The following is an 18,228-nucleotide window of genomic DNA, read 5'->3' as shown; positions in this document are numbered from 1 at the left end:
CCTGCCTCTGACTCCCGAGTGCTGGGATTAAAGGCATGAGCCACCACTGCCCGGCGCATCTGACTCTTTAAACCCTGAGAGCCAGCAGAAAGAATGGAACCAGGCAACCTCAGGAAATAGGAGGTTGGGGGAACCCCCCAGTATGCTCCAGAGACCTGGGAGGTGAGACTCCCAGGACTCCCAGGGAGGGACCTTTGATGAAATGCCAGACCATATGGAGAGGGAACTTGTAGAGTCACCTCCAGCAGGAAGACAGGACATCAAATGAGGGGTGGAGTTGCCATCCCACAGTCACACCTCTGACCTGTAATTGTTCCTGTCTGAAAGAATTACAGGGATGGAAATGGAGAGGAGCCTAAGGAAAAGAAGGTTCAGAGACAGGCCCAAAGTGGGATCCAGCTCAAGGGGAGGTCCCAAGGCTTCACACTATTACTGAGGCTATGGAGCGCTCACAAAAAGCAATCTATCATGACTGCCCTTCAAAAGACCCAACAGGCAGCTAAAAGATTTTTTTCCTTAAAAAAATAACTTATGAATTTCTATTTCATTTGTCTGTATACATGTTTATGTGTTCACATGTTCATCTATGTGTGAATCCACAGGTTAATGTCAGGTGTCTTCCTCAGTCATGGTCCATTGTATTTTTGAAAGAGTCTCCCACTGAATCTGGAACTGACCAATTAAGCTAGACTAGTCGGCCAGCAAGCTCTGGAGATCTACCTGTCTCTGTCCCTGTGCTGTTGCTAAAGTAGTGTCGGCAGTACCTGGCTTTACATGTGGATACTTGGGACCTAAGTTGACCCTCAGCTTTACACAGTGAGCTGTTTACTGACTAAATCATCTTCCAAGACCACAGACTTCTATTTCCTAACATGACTATTTAATGAAAGAAGCGTCACATACTAGTACAGAAGAAACCCTACAGGCTTATTTCCAAATTCTGAATGTTATTTCAATAGGACACTTCTATTCATATTTCATTTACTTAAGAGATATATGGCTATTTCTGTACAAATTTTACATTTCCAGCTGATAAAAATGGCAAGGCTACTACTGAACTACAAGTCTAGAGTGTCGATGATCACAAGCAAACACTCACCATAATCTGGATGGAAAATCTGGCGAATCAGAAGAAGGAACCATTCTTTAGTCAAGCCACCCATATCCAAACCAGCTTCACCTACAAATGTAACTTTCAACTTCTTCTTCAAGTCAGCTCTCTTCCGGGTTAACTATTTGAAGAAGTTATGTAATACGACAGAACAAAGAGCAATGAATGAAAAGGGAATTTATTTATTTTTTAGGGAACAATATTAGACAGACTTTAGTTTATTTTTACTTTCATAAATATCTATCCATCCATCCATCATCGATCCATCGATCCATCCCATCCATCCATCCATCCAATTTGCCAGACAGTATAAGCTAGGTGTTATTATTCATTTTATAGGTTAGAAAAAAGAATTAAGGGGTCAGATGTCTTGACAAAGGGTATTGCCCCCAAGAATCATACTGTGTCCAAAATTTTAATTTAGTAGACTATAATATAAAATAACTTTTTATGACCCTTTCTCTTTCAACACTAAATAAAAACCCCACATAGATAAAATAGCCATTATCTCTTAACTACATAATGGTCTGACTGCAGCAGTGTACATGCAAGGAACTTTGCAATATCCATCTGTGAGTCAATGTTTGTGTGAATACTGATAGGTCCTATATACCCTATACTCTATAGGTCAGACCTGGAAGTTTAGACATGAGCAACCTGAGGTGTGGAGAACTAAACTGACTTGTTATACGCCTAATCACAAGAAAGATGGCTGGTCTAGAGTCCAGGTAGCACACTAAGAAACATGAATGAAATATGTAAGTATTGTATATCGATTCCTCTGAGGAATTAACCTACTACTAATAAACTTAGAATGTTATAAAGCTTATTTATATGAAATTTATGTTAACTATATCAGAATTTATACAAGTATACATATTTGCACATAGAAATAATAGTTTAAAAATTTTAGTAATAAAAATGAACCATTTTGGAATAAATTATACCTCATCAAGTGAGTCGCTAACCAGATGTGTCCTCCTTACTTTCATATTTAGAAATAACATATTCATATCAGGTCTTTGTCTTCGAGATACTTTATCCACCAGACTTTGCTAATGAAATAAGAAAGCAGACATTTTTCATTTTTACTTAAAGTATAATTTCATTTAAAACACTTAAAACAGTCAAAATAGCTTAATTCTTTTTATGCTATCTCTCACATAAATAATTTCATAAATCAGTTACATACATTTTAGTCTGTGAAACATCTTATTATTACTTTATTTTGGAACCCTAGTAGCCAGTAGGTACCAAAATCTTGCTCAACTTTTATAGTGAGAAGGCTGAACTGCAATTTCCACAGGCCTCAGACCTTCAATAGCAAAGTTTCCTGTGTAAAAAAGGGGTACATTTAATCCAATGCACGTATTCCTAATGCTAAGATCAGGCTTAAACTATTGTGGATACTTAAATTATTCTAAAAGAATAATCTATTTATATAAATTAGAAAATTAATGTGTCTATAGGTTCAAAGACATTATCAATGTTCAGATCTTTAAATCTAATGGTTCTATTTTGGAAAAATTTAAAGATTAGAAATAAATTTATTCCACAAAATATTTATAAAAATATCAATAAACTCGAAAGCTTAAAACTATCCTAAGTATATCTAGTAAATGGGATATAATTCAGCTACTAAAAATGAGTAGGAAAACTATGCAAACAGTTCAAGCAGGGAATAAATTATGTATATAACATTGCATTACCTCTATTGATTAAAAAGTACCAAAAGAAAATTTACCAAAATGTTAACATATATGCTGGATGATATATATATATAAAAGATTTGAGAAATGCAGTTTTCGTGTTCCTCCAAAATATAAGCACTGAGTATATAAAAACCAACATATTAGAACTATAAGAAATAAATAAATGCCATTTATTATTCAAAAAAATATACTTATATATTTACTTATCTAGATAATGATTATTAGACTACTTCATTGTCTTTGGTGACAATGAAAATGAATTCTGTGCAATTAAGGATCAATTTCAGACATCTGAAGTACACTAATGTCCTATAACATAATATCTCATGCCCCAAATTGAGTTTGAGACTTAAGATTTTGTAGATTACTGGACTAGATGCCAATTCATAGCCTCCCCCAGGCCTCCAATCTCCAGTGTGAAGAGTCTTAGCAGAGTTTTGCTTTTCTGGGTCCTATCTTACCAAAGTCTGCATTTCTGGACAGTGTCTTGGATAACAGATCTTTGTTTTACCCTTTCTTTCTCATCTCCTGACCTTGTCCCTGACCCTAGGTAGCTGTCACATGCTGACAGTATATTTATGTACCCCTGGATGCCAATGGAGACAAGCTTTGAGGTCCTTTTCACTGGAGGTGTGTATTTGCCACAAGAATGCTTCAAATGAAAGAGACTATCAAAAGCAGAACTACAGCATAAGCCGTGTCACAGAGTCACCAAGCATTAATTCAAGTGGCACAGCAGTTGGAAAGAAGAACCAGTGAGAACTAATGATGCTGCTGAGTCTTTAGTCTGCTCCCCGCCTCACGGTCTGTAAAAGGACAGCTGGGGCTCTCCTTTCCCATAGGAGAATTGCCACATCTGATACACTACACATGAGTGGCAGCACACTGCTAGGGAAATCTAGATAAACAGTGCTGTCTACTTTATTTAAACTGTAACAAACCACAAAGCCAAAGGAAAAAAATTACTTTAAAGAAAAGACACATGACAAAGAAATGCAACTAAGTCAAAATGTCAAAATGACTGGCTATTACAGATTAACTTTTAAGTCAGTATCTGGTGTCAAATATGCCAGTTTAATGTCATTCTTTAAGGGTAGCATGGTCTTGGAATTCTCTTTGGAGCCATAGGCAATAAAATTTCTTCTAATATTCCCATATTCAATGCAAGATGATTTGGGGAACTTTTCAGGCACCCAAACCTTTGTCTTTTTCTTTGACAGAAAAAAAATATAGCCAGGAACTGAACTGCTGAGAAATAAAATATTCTTATTTTTATATTTTGAAATATCATAATTTATATTTTGTTGTACTCTTGAACAAGACATGGGAATAATTTCTGTCTACTCTGTTTTTCTTTCTGTTTTAAGAAGCTAAGCAGCTCTTTCATCTTTAACACTGTACATACTCTCCTTATGCAGTAGGCACCGGATATGCGCAAATGTGCAGAGGAGCAGTGTGAGCACTGACTCCTGTGCTGTCCTCAACACTGGTAGGCAGTGCAGAGGCCCAGGGAGAAATGCTACTTTGTGCTACATTTTCCTAGTCTACTACTGTCTGTGCATCTTCCATGTATTAAGAAACAATTATAGAAACTTTCACTTTCCTTGAGCATATTTCTTAGTTCTATAGACATATATTAGTGTCAATCATCTAATGTCTTGGTTATTTCTGATTTTCATGAACTCCAGAAAGTGCTATAGTGTGAATGATCTGTGTTAATGCACTCCTGGTCTCATCATGGTTGCACAATGGAGTCCCAACAAGCTCCTCAAATTTGGGTCTATCAGAAACATTTCTGTTGCATTTATAATACACTGGGAGGCTAACTAGATGAAGAGTGTTCTGTCTTCCATACTGTGGACAGGGTTACCTTGTGGGGGTAATAACATGAATGATATTTTTAACATTTCCTGATTATACTAAAACAATTCACAAGACATTTAACTTATTATTTACTATATTGATTACAGTCAGCATAAACATGTTTGGTAGCTGGCTTACCCTTGCGATGCTTATCATCTGTTGTTCTGAGTCTCTTTGAATAATGATTTTTTTTGCAGCTATAGAAATAACGAATGGGTACTGACAGAAGGAAAACCTGCTTTACAAGCAAACAGAAAAAGCAAAATGTTGCATTTTTAGCAAAAGTACACTAAGGGATTCTAAGGTACCCTCCTTGCAATATAAAACATTACTTTTGTATGGTGTTTTACTATTCACAAAAGATTTTATGTGCATAACTTCATTTCCACAAACCTATGAAAAATGTATCATCCCTTGAAGTACAGTATTTTAATTCTCTATAGGAAGCCACAACTATTTTTCTAAATATGTGCTAGTCATTTACATTGTTCACACAAATCATTTCCATTTTCATAGTCACCTATATTATCACCTGTGATAACATGGCCAGCAGTAGGACCAGGAAGCAAGTGTTGATGGTCTAGAAATAGGACAGAATATTTACATGTTCAAATGAGTATGTAATTTATTAATCAAGGACTATTTCTGATGTGTGATCTTCAGAAATGAATAAACACAATGGTAATTATAGCATATAAAAAGCAGTCATAAATTTAAGAGCAATACAGTAAAAATGAGAAAACTATAAAATATGAAATGTACTTATTAAAAAGATATAACAGTATTATCAAAGGGCATGGGAATAACTTGTCTCAGATCAGAGCTAAGTCGTATACTATATATAAAAGCCACACACTACTCAGACATAAATGCATGTGGAAAGAATGAATACAGCAGCAGTAACACTTTGAGAGTTTAGACTCCCATCAGAAGTGGCTGCAGTGTAGGCGGGATATAACTCAGTGGAAGTAACTGCAACAAATCCATCAATTTAAGCTGTATTCCATCTGAACGTAGTAGGTGGTATATTTGTGGCCACTAGTTGCAAAGAAGACATGAGAAAGAAGAGGTAGCCCTATGTACTGAACATTAGACAGCCTTTATTCTGATTCAAAACTGGTAATAAATACAACTTGCTCAGTACTAGTAACTAATAATGAGTTACTAAAGCCAACTAAAGGTTTGAAAATAAAAGAAATGCAGCAAACCTAAAAGGATATATGTTGGTTTCATTATATACTTTAAAACAGTGCTTCTCAACCTTTGCCATTTTGGTTTTATAAAAAATAAAATTACTATGTGCATGAAGTACCCAGGCAAATACCCCACAGTCAGTAGTGACTTTCCCTGAGTTCCAGATGCCATTCCAGATTCCAGCTGACTCCTCATGGCAGATGGGACCAAATGGAACACCCATGAATTGAGCTGTTGGTGTGTTGCATTGTGACTGGAAGGAGCTCATATTAAAAGTTGACAATAGTCAAACTATTAGCTGACTTATGGCTACACTTATACTAAAACAGGAATGAGAGCATCTTTGTAAGAGAAACTCTACCAAGAAAATATTCCTCAGACTGACTAGAGTCCTTAGAGCAAACTGTTTTTCAGTTTTGATTGTTCATATGCACACTGAGATTTGAACAGAGGCCATTATACATTTGGTCAATTCTGGTAGAATTACTGGAAAATTTAATCCATGTCTTTGGGTTATTTATATCTGTATTTACATCTCTCCATCTCCTGAATATTTCATGTTTGGGAAATAAACTATGTTTGGGATAGGCTTGATAATTTAATTCAAAGTAAAAATGAGGATGAAAAGTATAGTGTATTCAAGAATTTGGCCAAGCATTTTGAAAATCATTTATTATTGTACTAAATAAACTATGAAGCTCCTTTTTCTGAAATATCAATTCTTTATACAAATAATTCATAATCACTTTTTGGTGCAGACTGAGGGAGAGGAGCGAACACATATTAAGTGGCCATATGTGTGTGATCGATGACTTGGACTGGGTACTAGTATACTGTGGCCTCAAAGATAAAATGGCTTATCACCAGTTTCTGTAAATAAAGTAATCTGGATCATTCCCAGTCATTCATTTACATAGTGTCTAAGGGTTTTTCAGGCTAAAATAGCAATATGTATTATTCACAGAACTGCAAATATTTACCTTCTAGTCCTTTAGAGAAACAAACCATGTTGCCCCTCGTGTGATGTCAACACACAGATTAGTAAGCTCCAAGAGATCTCATACCTAGGGAAGAACCTTGCTCTTCTAAAAGAGACACTATTAATTAAAGCAAAACTATATTAACGTGTAGAAACTGAAAATGTGGCAAAAGTTAAACCTCTTGATAGATACAGTGACATTTTAAAGCTACACATCTAAATAATATGTTTATATGTATAGAAATTATATACATATTATTTATATAAACTTAAAATCCAGTTATTACTTTAATAGCATTTGTTAGGTAAATAAGTAGGTGAGCTATGGGTCATACCTGTGAGAATTTCCAAAGCTCTGCCAAGTATGATATTCTTCCATGAGATCAATGTGATCCAAGGTAGAATTATAGAAATCAGTGTAAGGAACAAGGGGAGGGTGAACCAAATTGTTGGCAGTATCTGTGAAGAGACGTTCTCATATAGTGCTCTTTTCCAACATGCATGTTATTTATTCTAATAATAAACATATTATTTAATATCTACTGGCTAGCCTTAACTTAAACTTCTAGTTTAAATATCTACAGTTCCAATGAAAAGGCAATTTTAAACTCCGTGGTAAAAATATATAGTATTTCTTGCTTTACAAAAAAGTGATGATGATCATAAAAATATTTAGAGAAAGGGGCCAATGGTCATCTACTCGTCATTTCTCCACTGGTGTCATCTCTTGTAGGAGTTCTCAGTAATTAGTGGGAATTCATGTTTTCTCAGGAATGAATACTTAGTGAATCATGTGCATTTAAGACTACAATACAAACAGAAACAAAGCTCTTCCCAGCTTTGTAAAACATTTATAAATAAAAAATTTATATTTTGTAAAATACATAAAATGGGAAATTACTTTGTTTTCTTCAAAATAATGGTTTGAAAGTTAAAGCTATCTCTCTAGTATTCCACGACCCTTAAAATATGTCCCTAATACTTATCAAGAGAAAAGGAAGAATGAGTGAATAATCAAAACCTACTAAGTAAAGCCAGAACTTTAGCGGCTGATGGAATCCACCAGGTACACTTTGTTAGAGGCGGGAATTCTTCAGGTTTTGCTGGAAACAGGCGTAAAGAAACGAATTGCAGCAATCTCTCTACCAGTTGCTTGAATTTCTTCTGGGATAATCTGGTAAGTATTTTGAAATAATTCCAATCAAAACTTTCATTTCTTATTTTGTCAATATATTTGTTAGAGATCAAACTACATCCTATATGACAGAAGATAGACTATTCATTCTCACATATTAAGTTGAAAACATTTCAAAAGATATAAAATCCTATCAAAACTATTTCTCAAATAAAAAATAAACACCAAAATTACTGCAATGCCATTAATAAATTGATAAGGCTTTCAGGATTTAGCCAGTTTCATTATTTACAGATTCTGTCTTAGAGACTAAGATGTCTTCCTTACTCCCCGGGTCAGCACTTGCACTTTCATGGCCCCTGTGGACACAGAAGAGCGGAGAGAACCCCGAGCCTCGGCATGCACGAGTAAGACTCGGCAGGGTAGAGCTTTAACCCTGGTTTCAGTACTCATGCACTGCTCCTTTCCAACATGTACGTGATTTATTCTAACAATAAACACATTATTTTAATATCTACTGGCTAGCCTTAACTTCAACTTCTGTTTCTAAAAACTACAGTTCCAATGAAACGTCTCTATAGTCTTCTCATAATCTAACATCATATTTTTAATATTTTATGTTTTTTTTGATGATTCTGTTATTTCAAAATGGCCCTCCAGTTAGGCATGGCAGTGTACACCTGTAATCCCTATAATTGGGAGACTGAGACAGGAGGATTGTGAGTTAGAGGTCCCCTGGGATACATGGTAAGTTCCAGGCTAGCCTGAGGTGCAGACTCTAGCCTGTCTCAAAATCCAAAGATCTTACAATGTAATAGTTAAGTGCTGGTTAGTTCCAAAGAAGAAGAAAGTTGTGATGTTATATAGTGAACATGAAGGACATGGTGTGTTGTACTCACAAAGTGTATGGTTATGGTGATATTGGCATTGCATATAGTGCAACCATTATGATTTCAATTTAACTAATCAATTTCCATGGAATAAGGCATCAAGTATGGGCACTCATAGAGTGGAAGCCTAGTGAGCTGATAGGACTGCAATCAGAGGCTCCTAGTAACCCACCCAAGCAAAGTTCAGTGATGTTAGTAGTTCAGCATTGATGGTGACTTCACAAATATTTAGTATTTAAATACTACTACCAATAATAGTAATTATTACTACTATAATTAATAGTAATAATAACTATTATCATAGTCATCATGAGAACTGACAGTATTTAAATTTTGTTTTGGAAATATTTTACCCTTTAATTTTTTTCCCACCTTGGAGAAATGTCTATTAATGGAAATACAGTCCTGAGGGGAAGAAGTAATGTTCTTTCATACTTTGGTATTTTTAATAAGGAGAAAGTATCACATACGCAGTAAGATATGTTAACAGAGAGAGACATAAAAATAAATAAAAAGACACATAATAAAACAATAGCTGAGCAAATCCATTTGAAATGTATAAAAAACAGAAATGTGCTATAAAAACTGTAAGTGATCAATATTTTCAACAATTTTCACAAGAACATGGTTACTTAAGATTAAAAATAGAAATAAGTTATAAAAAATAGATATTTATGTATCTTTTATGTATTACTAATGTATACATTTTATAACTGGCTTTTGAAGCATTTCAAAGTATAAACATCATTACTAAAAATCTTAAAAACATTTAAGTATTATAAAGGTTTACAATAATTTATCATAAAATTAATAATATCACAGTTAAAAGTGAGAGACTATGAAAGTTCTTGTTTACTTTTTAAGCCAGTGAACTAGGAAGTGATGGTCAGCTTCCACTAAGGTAGCTATCTGTCGTAGCAAATGAGCAAAGATGACATAAGTAGATGTGATATTAAATTGAGGATTCTGAAAAAGATATTAAAGATAACTGTGTTAAAATTGTGTTAACAAGGAAAAACACAAAGCTTAATGAGTTTTAAGCAGCAAATTCAGGAAACTACATTTGAGTTTGTGTAGTTCTTTAAAAACAACTTGTTACTTAAGCAAAACTGGTTTCTGTCACAGGCATGACAGATGTGGGTATGAGGGTTGATCCTACCACCTATTAGCTGTGCACCATTAGGCATGGTTTTAAATTTAATTCTCAATTTTCTCAGTGTAACATGGAAATAATATCGATCTCAGGAGTCATTTTGAGTTTTAAAAAAGAAAACACATATAAAGCACCTTGTTCCATTTTTCATAAATGTTGGCAATCGTTATTACCCAATTAAATAGCAAGACATTAATGTGGGTTTTCTTGATTTAAAAAAAAAACAAAAAGGAAAAACTAGGTAAATATAAATTGTAAAACTTCTGCACTGGAAAATAAGTTGACTTCATTTGTCACATAGAACAACAAGCATGAACTCTGACAACTTTTAAATGTTAAAGGACTGAAAGAATGCGCCTAAACTAAGCAAACCCCATATTTATCTTTCAAAAACTGAAGCTCTTTTACAGTATACATTTCATAAATTTCCATAAAAGTCATATTATTAAAAACTCAGGTGCCGGGTGGAAAGATGGCCCCGTGGTTCGGAGCACCTGCTGCCCTTCCAGAGTTTGTAAGTTTGGTTCTAGCACTGAGAACTGGGTGCAGTGTTAGTCCCAGGATGTCTGACTTTAACCTTCCTGGGTACTCCACACAAGTAGCTCACACATAGACACACAAATACAAAGTGAAAATAATATTTTAGAAATTAACCCAATTGTGATAAAAAAGAGAACACTGTTTTTCAAACCTGACTAATGGGCAGGAGTGAGCTTAAGAACGCTGACCAAGTACTTCACCCAGTGACAGCTCTGTGGAAGGGTTATGTGTGAGCAGGACTTACAGCACATGACTCTAATGTATCTGAGCTTTATGGGGGCATTTTATAGCTTTCCTTTATCTACACGTTTTCTACACTACAGCTTGATATTTTTACCTTCAAATGAGTTAATATACCTGAACAACTTTGGTAAATTATAAAGAATGATGTAAATGTAGTGTTAACTAAGATAATATAAATTTTTTTAAAAAATTAAAAATAAAAATGTGCTTTTACTTAATACCTTAATATATTTTCATATTTTTGAATCCATCTCTCTCATGAGAAAGCTAGTATTAGTTTGCTTTGTAACAAATAGTAACAACTTTTATGCTTCTATCAGAATTCTAATGAACATTAGTTAAAAAACATAAACCTAGTATGTGAGGAAATTCTGTAGCCTATGACAGTTAGTTCAAAGGAAGAGTCTGAGTGGAAAGGGAAGAACACCCATCTGTTCCAAACACTGGAAGAGAGGTAAGAACTCACTTAGAATTCAATCCCTCAGATAATCTACCTTCTAAATATTTGTTACAATGTTAGTCTCTGTGTTCCAAGTAAATATTATTCTAAAGAGTATTAATACTATTGCCAAGTAATAGTAATCTGATATAATTTTATTTGCACATGCAGATTGACATATGAATTCAGTAACTCTAACTTACCTGTAACAGTATAAAATATGCTCTAAGATCATCTTTTGTTCGTGGACTGAAAAAGGAACATGCATGATTGATTACAGGTGAGTATTTAACTTCACAGTATCTAACAAAACATGACCAGTATGTGTTTGTAAGAACCGAGAAGCCAAAATGAATGTAGGTTTACATGCATTACTCTTATTGAGATATAAACATGTCTCCAGTGTGCTTAGAAAATAGTAGGCTGGTTCTGAGTATCACTTAAAGGGTAAGTTACTGAGGAAAGCTGTAGCATTTTAAGGTGACAGGCAGACTATGGAAATAGTTAAAAGTCTAATAAATCATCAGTAATTTAAAAACATTTTCTTTTAACAAGGATTATTCTACTTAATATTTATTTATACATTAAAGAAAGAAACTACACTTCAGCTTATAGTCTACTCCTGAAGTGACAGAAATATCTGTAAACTGGCAACAAGCAGGTTGACAGTGGCTCCTCCTCACTCCCGCTCCTCCAGATCCAACACCTCCAGTCTCGTCTCCAGCTCGGAAGCAGAAAACCTGCTCTGGTCTTTTTCTTTTCTGGACCAACCTCCAAACTGACACAATCTTCTCCTCCAACTCAACCCATTGTCCAAGCCTCTAACACCAGCAGGCACACCCTGGCAAACATCAGCTGAGCAGGCCATGGAAGCAGGTCCACAGATTACTTCCTATCAGGCAGCACACAGCAATCACACTCTGAAAAGCCAAAGAATAAACAGAAACCAAGAAACAAAACAACCATTCAACAAAGATAAACACAGTACAGCACCTTAATCTGTGGGTCATGGCCTCCCCCCCACAGGGGTTGCATATCAGATATCTTGCATATCAGATATTACATTGTGATTCCTAACAGTAGCCAAATTACAAAAATAATTTTATGGTTGGGGTCACCACAACCTGAGGAACAGTGTTAAAGGGTCACAGCATTAGGAAGGCCAAGAATCACTAAACTAGACCTACAATTATCCCAACTCCAGATACCTACATGCTAACATAAAAACACCATTAATAAGACTGGGGCATTGTGTCTCCACTAGAGACCTGCTACCCTATCACAGCAGGCCCTTTTAACATAGCAGAAATACAAGAAAAAGACTTTAAAGCCACCTGAATGAAGATAACAGAGATCCTTAAAGAGGAGACTGAAGCACCATGAAAAGACCACATCTAAGAAAAACAGGAATAGAGGAAGGAGAATCCCAGCTCAAAAGCCCAGAAAATATTTTTAAAATAATGATAGAAGAAAAATTTCCTAACCTAAAGGAGGAGTTGTCTATAAAGGAACAAGAAGCATTCAGAACACTAAGCAGATTGAACCAGAAAAGAAAGTCCCCTCAGCACTTAGTAATCAAAATAGTAAATGTACAGAACAACGGGGGAATATTAAAAGCTACCGGGGGAAAGACCAAGTAACATACAAAGACAGACCTATTAGAATTACACTTGACCTCTCAGTGGAGACTCTAAAAGCAAAGAAGGTCCTGGACAGATATGCTGCAGACTCTAAGAAACCACAGATGTCAGCCCATACTACTATACCCAGCAAGACTCTCAATCTTTACAGATGGAGGAAACAAGCTATTCCATTAAAAGCATTTTAAACAATATTTATCTATCTACAAAGTCCTGCAGAGGGTGCTGGAAGGAAAACTCCAACCTAGGAAGGAAAACTATAACCACAAAAACATTGGAAATAAACAATCCAGACAACCAAAACCTAAGGAAGTGAAACACAGCACGAACACACACATGCACACATGAATGCACATGTATGTACACACAATCACCACCACCACTGATACTAAAAACAACAGGAATCAACATTCATTGGGCACTGATATCTCTCAATGTCAATGGTCATAATTCCCCAATAAAAAGACACAGACTAATAGAAAGGATGCCAAAACAGGACTCATCCTTTTGCTACATCCAAGAAACATACTTCAACATCAAAGATAGAAACTACCTAAGGGTAAAGGATTAAAAAAAGATATTCTAAACAAATAGACCTAAGAAAAACAAGTTAATGTAGCTATTTTGATATCAAACAAAACAGACTTCAGATCAAAACTAATTAGAAGAGATAGGGAAGGAGACTACATAATCATCAAAGGACAAATCCACCAAGATGATATTTCTATTATTAACATCTATGCCCAAACAAGGGCACCCACCTTTGTAAAAGAAACACTGCTTACCCTCACACACTGATGGTGGGAGACGTCAGTACACCACTATCACCAATAGACAAGCCATCTAGATAAAAACTAAATATAGACGTGCTAGAGCTAAAAGATGCTGTAACACAAATGGACCTAACATATATTTACAGAACATCTCACCCAAACACAAAAGAATATATACATTCTTCTCTATACCTTATGGGACTTTCTCTAAAATTGATCATATACACAGACACAAAGCAAGTCTCAACAGATCAAGAACATTGAATTAACTCACTTCATTCTCTCAGGCCACCATGGATTAAAGATGGATAACAACAACAAAAGAAATAATAAAAAGCTTACAAAATCGTTGGAAATTAAACAACTCTCTACTGAAAAATGAGTCAAAACAGAAATAAAGAAATTAAAGACTTTCTAAAACTGAATGGTAATGAATACACATCATACCCAAACTTAAGGAATACATGAAAGTTGTTCTGAGAGGTAAGTTCATAGCACTAAGTGCCTACATTAAAAAATAGAGTTACCTCATATAAGCAACTTAACAGCAATCCTGAAAGTTCTTGAACAAAAAGAAGAAACTACACCCAAAAGGAGTGTAATAAACTCAAGGCTGAAATTAATAAAGTAGAATAAAAAAGAACAATACAAAGAATCAATGAAACAAGAGTTGGTTCTTTGATAAAATCAGTAAGATCGACATACCCTTATTCAAATAACTAAAAGGTACAGAGAGAATATCAAAATGAACAAAATCAGAAACAAGAAGGGGAAGTAACAACTGATACTGAAGAAATTTAGACAATCAAATAAACATATGGTTAAAAGCCATACTCTACCAAATTGGAAAAGAATAATTTTCTCAACAGGTACCACTTTAAAAAAGTTAGAAGTTAAATCAAGATCAGATAAGCAATTTAAACATAGAAGCAGTCATTAAAAGTCTACCAACCAACCAACCAACCAACCAAACAAAAAGCCTTCTACCAGACTTTCAAAGAAGATTTAATGCAGATATTCCTCAAATATTCCCACAAAACAGAAACAGGGAAACTGCCCAGTTCATTGTAAGAGGCCACAATTTTCCTGATACCCAAACCACACATAGACCCAAGAAAGAAAGAAAACTATAGACCATTTCCCCTATGAACATGGATGGCAAAAATACCCAATAAATACTTGCAAACCAAATCCAAGGACCCATCAAAAAGAACATCCACCATGATCAAGCAGGCTTCATTCCAGAGCTGCAGGGATGGATCAATATATAAAAATCAGTAAATGTAATCCACCATATAAACAAACTAAAAGAAAAAACATTACCATATTTTCTCATTACATGCAGAAAAGGCTTTTGAAAAAATCCAATATTCCTTTATGATAAAAGTCCTGAAGACATTCGGGAAACAAAGGGACATAATAAAAGCAGTTTACAACAAATCCATAGCCAATATCAATTTAAATGTAGAGAAAATCAAAGCAATTCCACTAAAACTCAGGACTAAGACAAGGTTGTCCATGCTCTCCATGTATACAGTACTTGAACTCTTTGCTAGTACAGTAAGACATTTGAAAGAGATGAAGGGGATACGAATTGGAAAGGAAGAAGTTAAATATCTTTTTTGCAGGTGATATGACAGTATACATGAGTAACACTAAAAATTCCACCAGAGAACTCCCACAGCTAATAAATACTTTCAGTGAAGAAGCTGTATAGAAAATTACTGTACAAAACCCAGTAGCCTTCCTATACACAAATGACAGACTGAGAAAGAAATCAGAGAAACAGCACCTTTCACACAATCCTCAAATAATATAAAATATCTTGGGGTAACTCTAACCAAGCAAGTGAAAGACTTACATGATAAAAAATAATTTCAGGTCTTTGAAGAAAGAAACTGAAGAAGATACCAGAAGAGAGGGAAATCTCCCATGCTCATGAACTGGTAAGATTAACATGGTAAAAATGGCCATCCTACCAGAATAATCTGCAGATTCAACGCAAGCCCCATCAAAATTCCAATACAACTCTTCACAGATCTTGAAAGGACAATTCTCTACTTTATATGAAAATACAAAAAAAAACAGTATAGCTAAAAAAAAATCCTGAAATATAAAAGAAATGTTGGAGGCCTCACTATTCCTGATCTCAACATAAAATCAGGTAAACTGAACCTGATAGAAGAGAAAGTGGAGAATAGCCTTGAACTCACTAGCATGAGAGAAGACTTGCTGAACAAAGCACTGATAGTGCAGAAACTAATATCAACAATTAATAAATAGGACCTCATGAAACTCAAAAGTTTCTGCAGGGCAAAGGGTACCATCATTCAGACAAAGTGGCAGCCTACAGAATGAGAAAAAGACTTTGCCAACTCTACATCTGACAGAGGGCTAATATATAAAATATATAAAGAGCTAAAAGAAGAAAACGATATAAAAAGCTAAATAACCCAATTAAAATTGGGGTACAGATTTAAACAGACTTTCGAACAGGGGAAACTCAAGTGGCTAAGAAATAAAGAAATTTCAACATCCTTAGCCATTAGGGAAACACAAATCAAAATGGCTTTGAGATTCCATCCTACTCCTCTGAATGGCTAAGATCAATAATACAAATGACAGCTCATGGTGATGAGAATATGGAGCAAGGAGAGCACTCCTCCATTGCTAGTAGGAGAGCAAACTTGTATAGCTACTATGGAAACCAATATTGCAGTTCCTCAGAAAGATGGGAATCAATCTATCTCGAGATCCAGTGTAGTGGTCATTTTGGTTTCTTTAAAAACATGGAAATATTTTGCGAAAGTGTTTTTGTTTTAATTCGGTGTGAGATATGAAGCTGCTTTCCACTGTCCACAACAGCAGACTTTGATTTACCTTATGCTCTGGCAAGGGTGTGATTTTGCTAATTGCAGATAGTTTCTACAAGTGTATGATGTTTGGAATTCTGTGACCTTTTTTTCTTCTTTTATTGGATATTTTATTTATTTACATTTCCAATGTTATCCCCTTTCCTGGTTTCCCTTCTGGAAACCCTTGAAAGGGGATTAAAACGCACCCACTCCTCTTCCTTCTCTTCCTGCTGCTGCTGCTGCTGCTGCTGCTGAAGATCAACCTTGCTCTGAGGAACTCAATGCCTCTAGTCAGCAGAAAGTAGACTAATGACGTTGATGCTCCCTTCCCTATTCTAACCTTCTTTCTCTCCTACCTAGTTTTGGGGGCTAGGGGTTGGAAGGGTGAAGAGTGTGGTAGAAAAAAGAATTCAAAGAAGCCAAAGGTCTGGTTACAATCCAGCTATACTACTCTTGGGCATATACACAAAAGACACTTTATCCTATCATAGGAACACTTGCTCAACCATGTTAACTGCTACTCTATTCATTATAGCCAGAAATTGGAAAGGACCTAGATGTCCCTCAACAGAAGAGTGGATAAAGAAAATATGGTATATTTACATAATCAGGTATTTAAAAAAATGACATCATGAAATTTGCAGGCAAATAAATGGAACTAGAAAGAAAAACAAAAACCCTCATCCTCAGTAAGAAAACTCAGACCCCAGAAAGATAAATGTGGTATGTATCCCCTTATATCTGGATATTAACCATTAAATAAATGGTAACCAAGATATACTCTATAGACCTCGAAGGGTAGGCATAGTTTAAGGAACTGGGGAGGAGGAGGCACATGGATCTCCCTGGGAAAGGGAAATAGAATGATTTTATGGATGGACTGGAGTAGGGGGCAGGGAACAAGAATGGGAAGGTCAGGTGAGAACTGGGAGGTGAGATGAGGTTGAGGAAGGGAATGAGGGGAGAGACAGCTAGAACTGAAGGGCATTTGAGGGGCAGTATGGAAACCTTGTGTAAGATAGGAAGGTGATCCTAACAAAGTCTCCAAATAATGAGGGAGCCGAAACCCCCACTGGTTCAGTGCTGGGGATGGGTTTCATCCAATTGAATTGCTGGCTGAAAGGGTTCCACAGACATTCCCAAAAACCAAACTGTTGCTTAGACAATAAGTTGTTCTCCACAAACTGACATCAGTAAGCATGGAAAGGTTGAGCTGGTGCCTACAAAGAACCTTCACCTCTATGTTCTAGTGTCTACGACACAGAAAGGTACTCTTCTGGCTACCAAAAGAGAACGGTAAACACCACCTCAATCACAGAGTCTTTGATCTACAATCTGGCTTTCCTGAAAAATATGCTAGGGCAATGGTGGCATAAACCTTGGGAGAGTAACCAACCAACGTCTGGTTTGACTTAAGGCCCACGCCATGAGATGGAACCCATACCTGACACTGACTGAGTGGCCAAGAACCAGAGACTAGATAGTCCAGAGACCTAGGATAAAGCCAAATGCTATTTGTCTAAAAAAAAAAAAGTAATAATAAAATGAGTCCTAATGATATTCTGCTATATTCATAGATCAGTGCCTTACTCAGCCCTCACCACAGAGGCATCCTCCTGCAGCAGATGGGAGCAAGACATTATGCAGAGAGTGAGAGACCTTAGCTAAGTGAGATATCTCCATCAACTCCCTCCCTCAGAG

The 18,228-nt window shown here is 35.7% G+C and overlaps 1 protein-coding gene across 5 annotated transcripts in view; it reads right to left on the bottom strand.

The window, feature by feature from the left end:
• Positions 1 to 18,228, bottom strand: part of Hectd2 (HECT domain E3 ubiquitin protein ligase 2) — a 65,222-nt gene that overhangs the window by 13,702 nt on the left and 33,292 nt on the right. For 3 of the 5 annotated variants that reach the window (XR_003844384.1, XM_021195634.1, XM_029541532.1), the window contains exons 7-13: positions 11,463 to 11,508; positions 9,741 to 9,850; positions 7,885 to 8,033; positions 7,195 to 7,318; positions 4,825 to 4,924; positions 2,059 to 2,166; positions 1,100 to 1,232 (exon numbers count right to left, since the gene is read on the bottom strand). Coding sequence is in view for 3 of the 5 variants with exons in the window: in XM_021195634.1 (XP_021051293.1) it covers positions 1,100 to 1,232; positions 2,059 to 2,166; positions 4,825 to 4,924; positions 7,195 to 7,318; positions 7,885 to 8,033; positions 9,741 to 9,850; positions 11,463 to 11,508 (770 nt within the window). In the remaining 2 variants the exon portion in view is untranslated. Of the gene's footprint in view, positions 1 to 1,099; positions 1,233 to 2,058; positions 2,167 to 4,824; positions 4,925 to 7,194; positions 7,319 to 7,884; positions 8,034 to 9,740; positions 9,851 to 11,462; positions 11,509 to 18,228 lie in introns of those variants that run through there. The other 2 variants (XM_021195643.1, XR_003844385.1) reach the window with 2 other exon arrangements.

This window comes from Mus pahari, chromosome 1 (assembly GCF_900095145.1).
Source record: "Mus pahari chromosome 1, PAHARI_EIJ_v1.1, whole genome shotgun sequence".
In the NCBI taxonomy this organism is placed as follows: Eukaryota; Metazoa; Chordata; class Mammalia; order Rodentia; family Muridae; genus Mus; species Mus pahari.
Note: the sequence above shows the minus strand (reverse complement) of the source record. Positions and strands in the feature narration are given on the sequence as shown.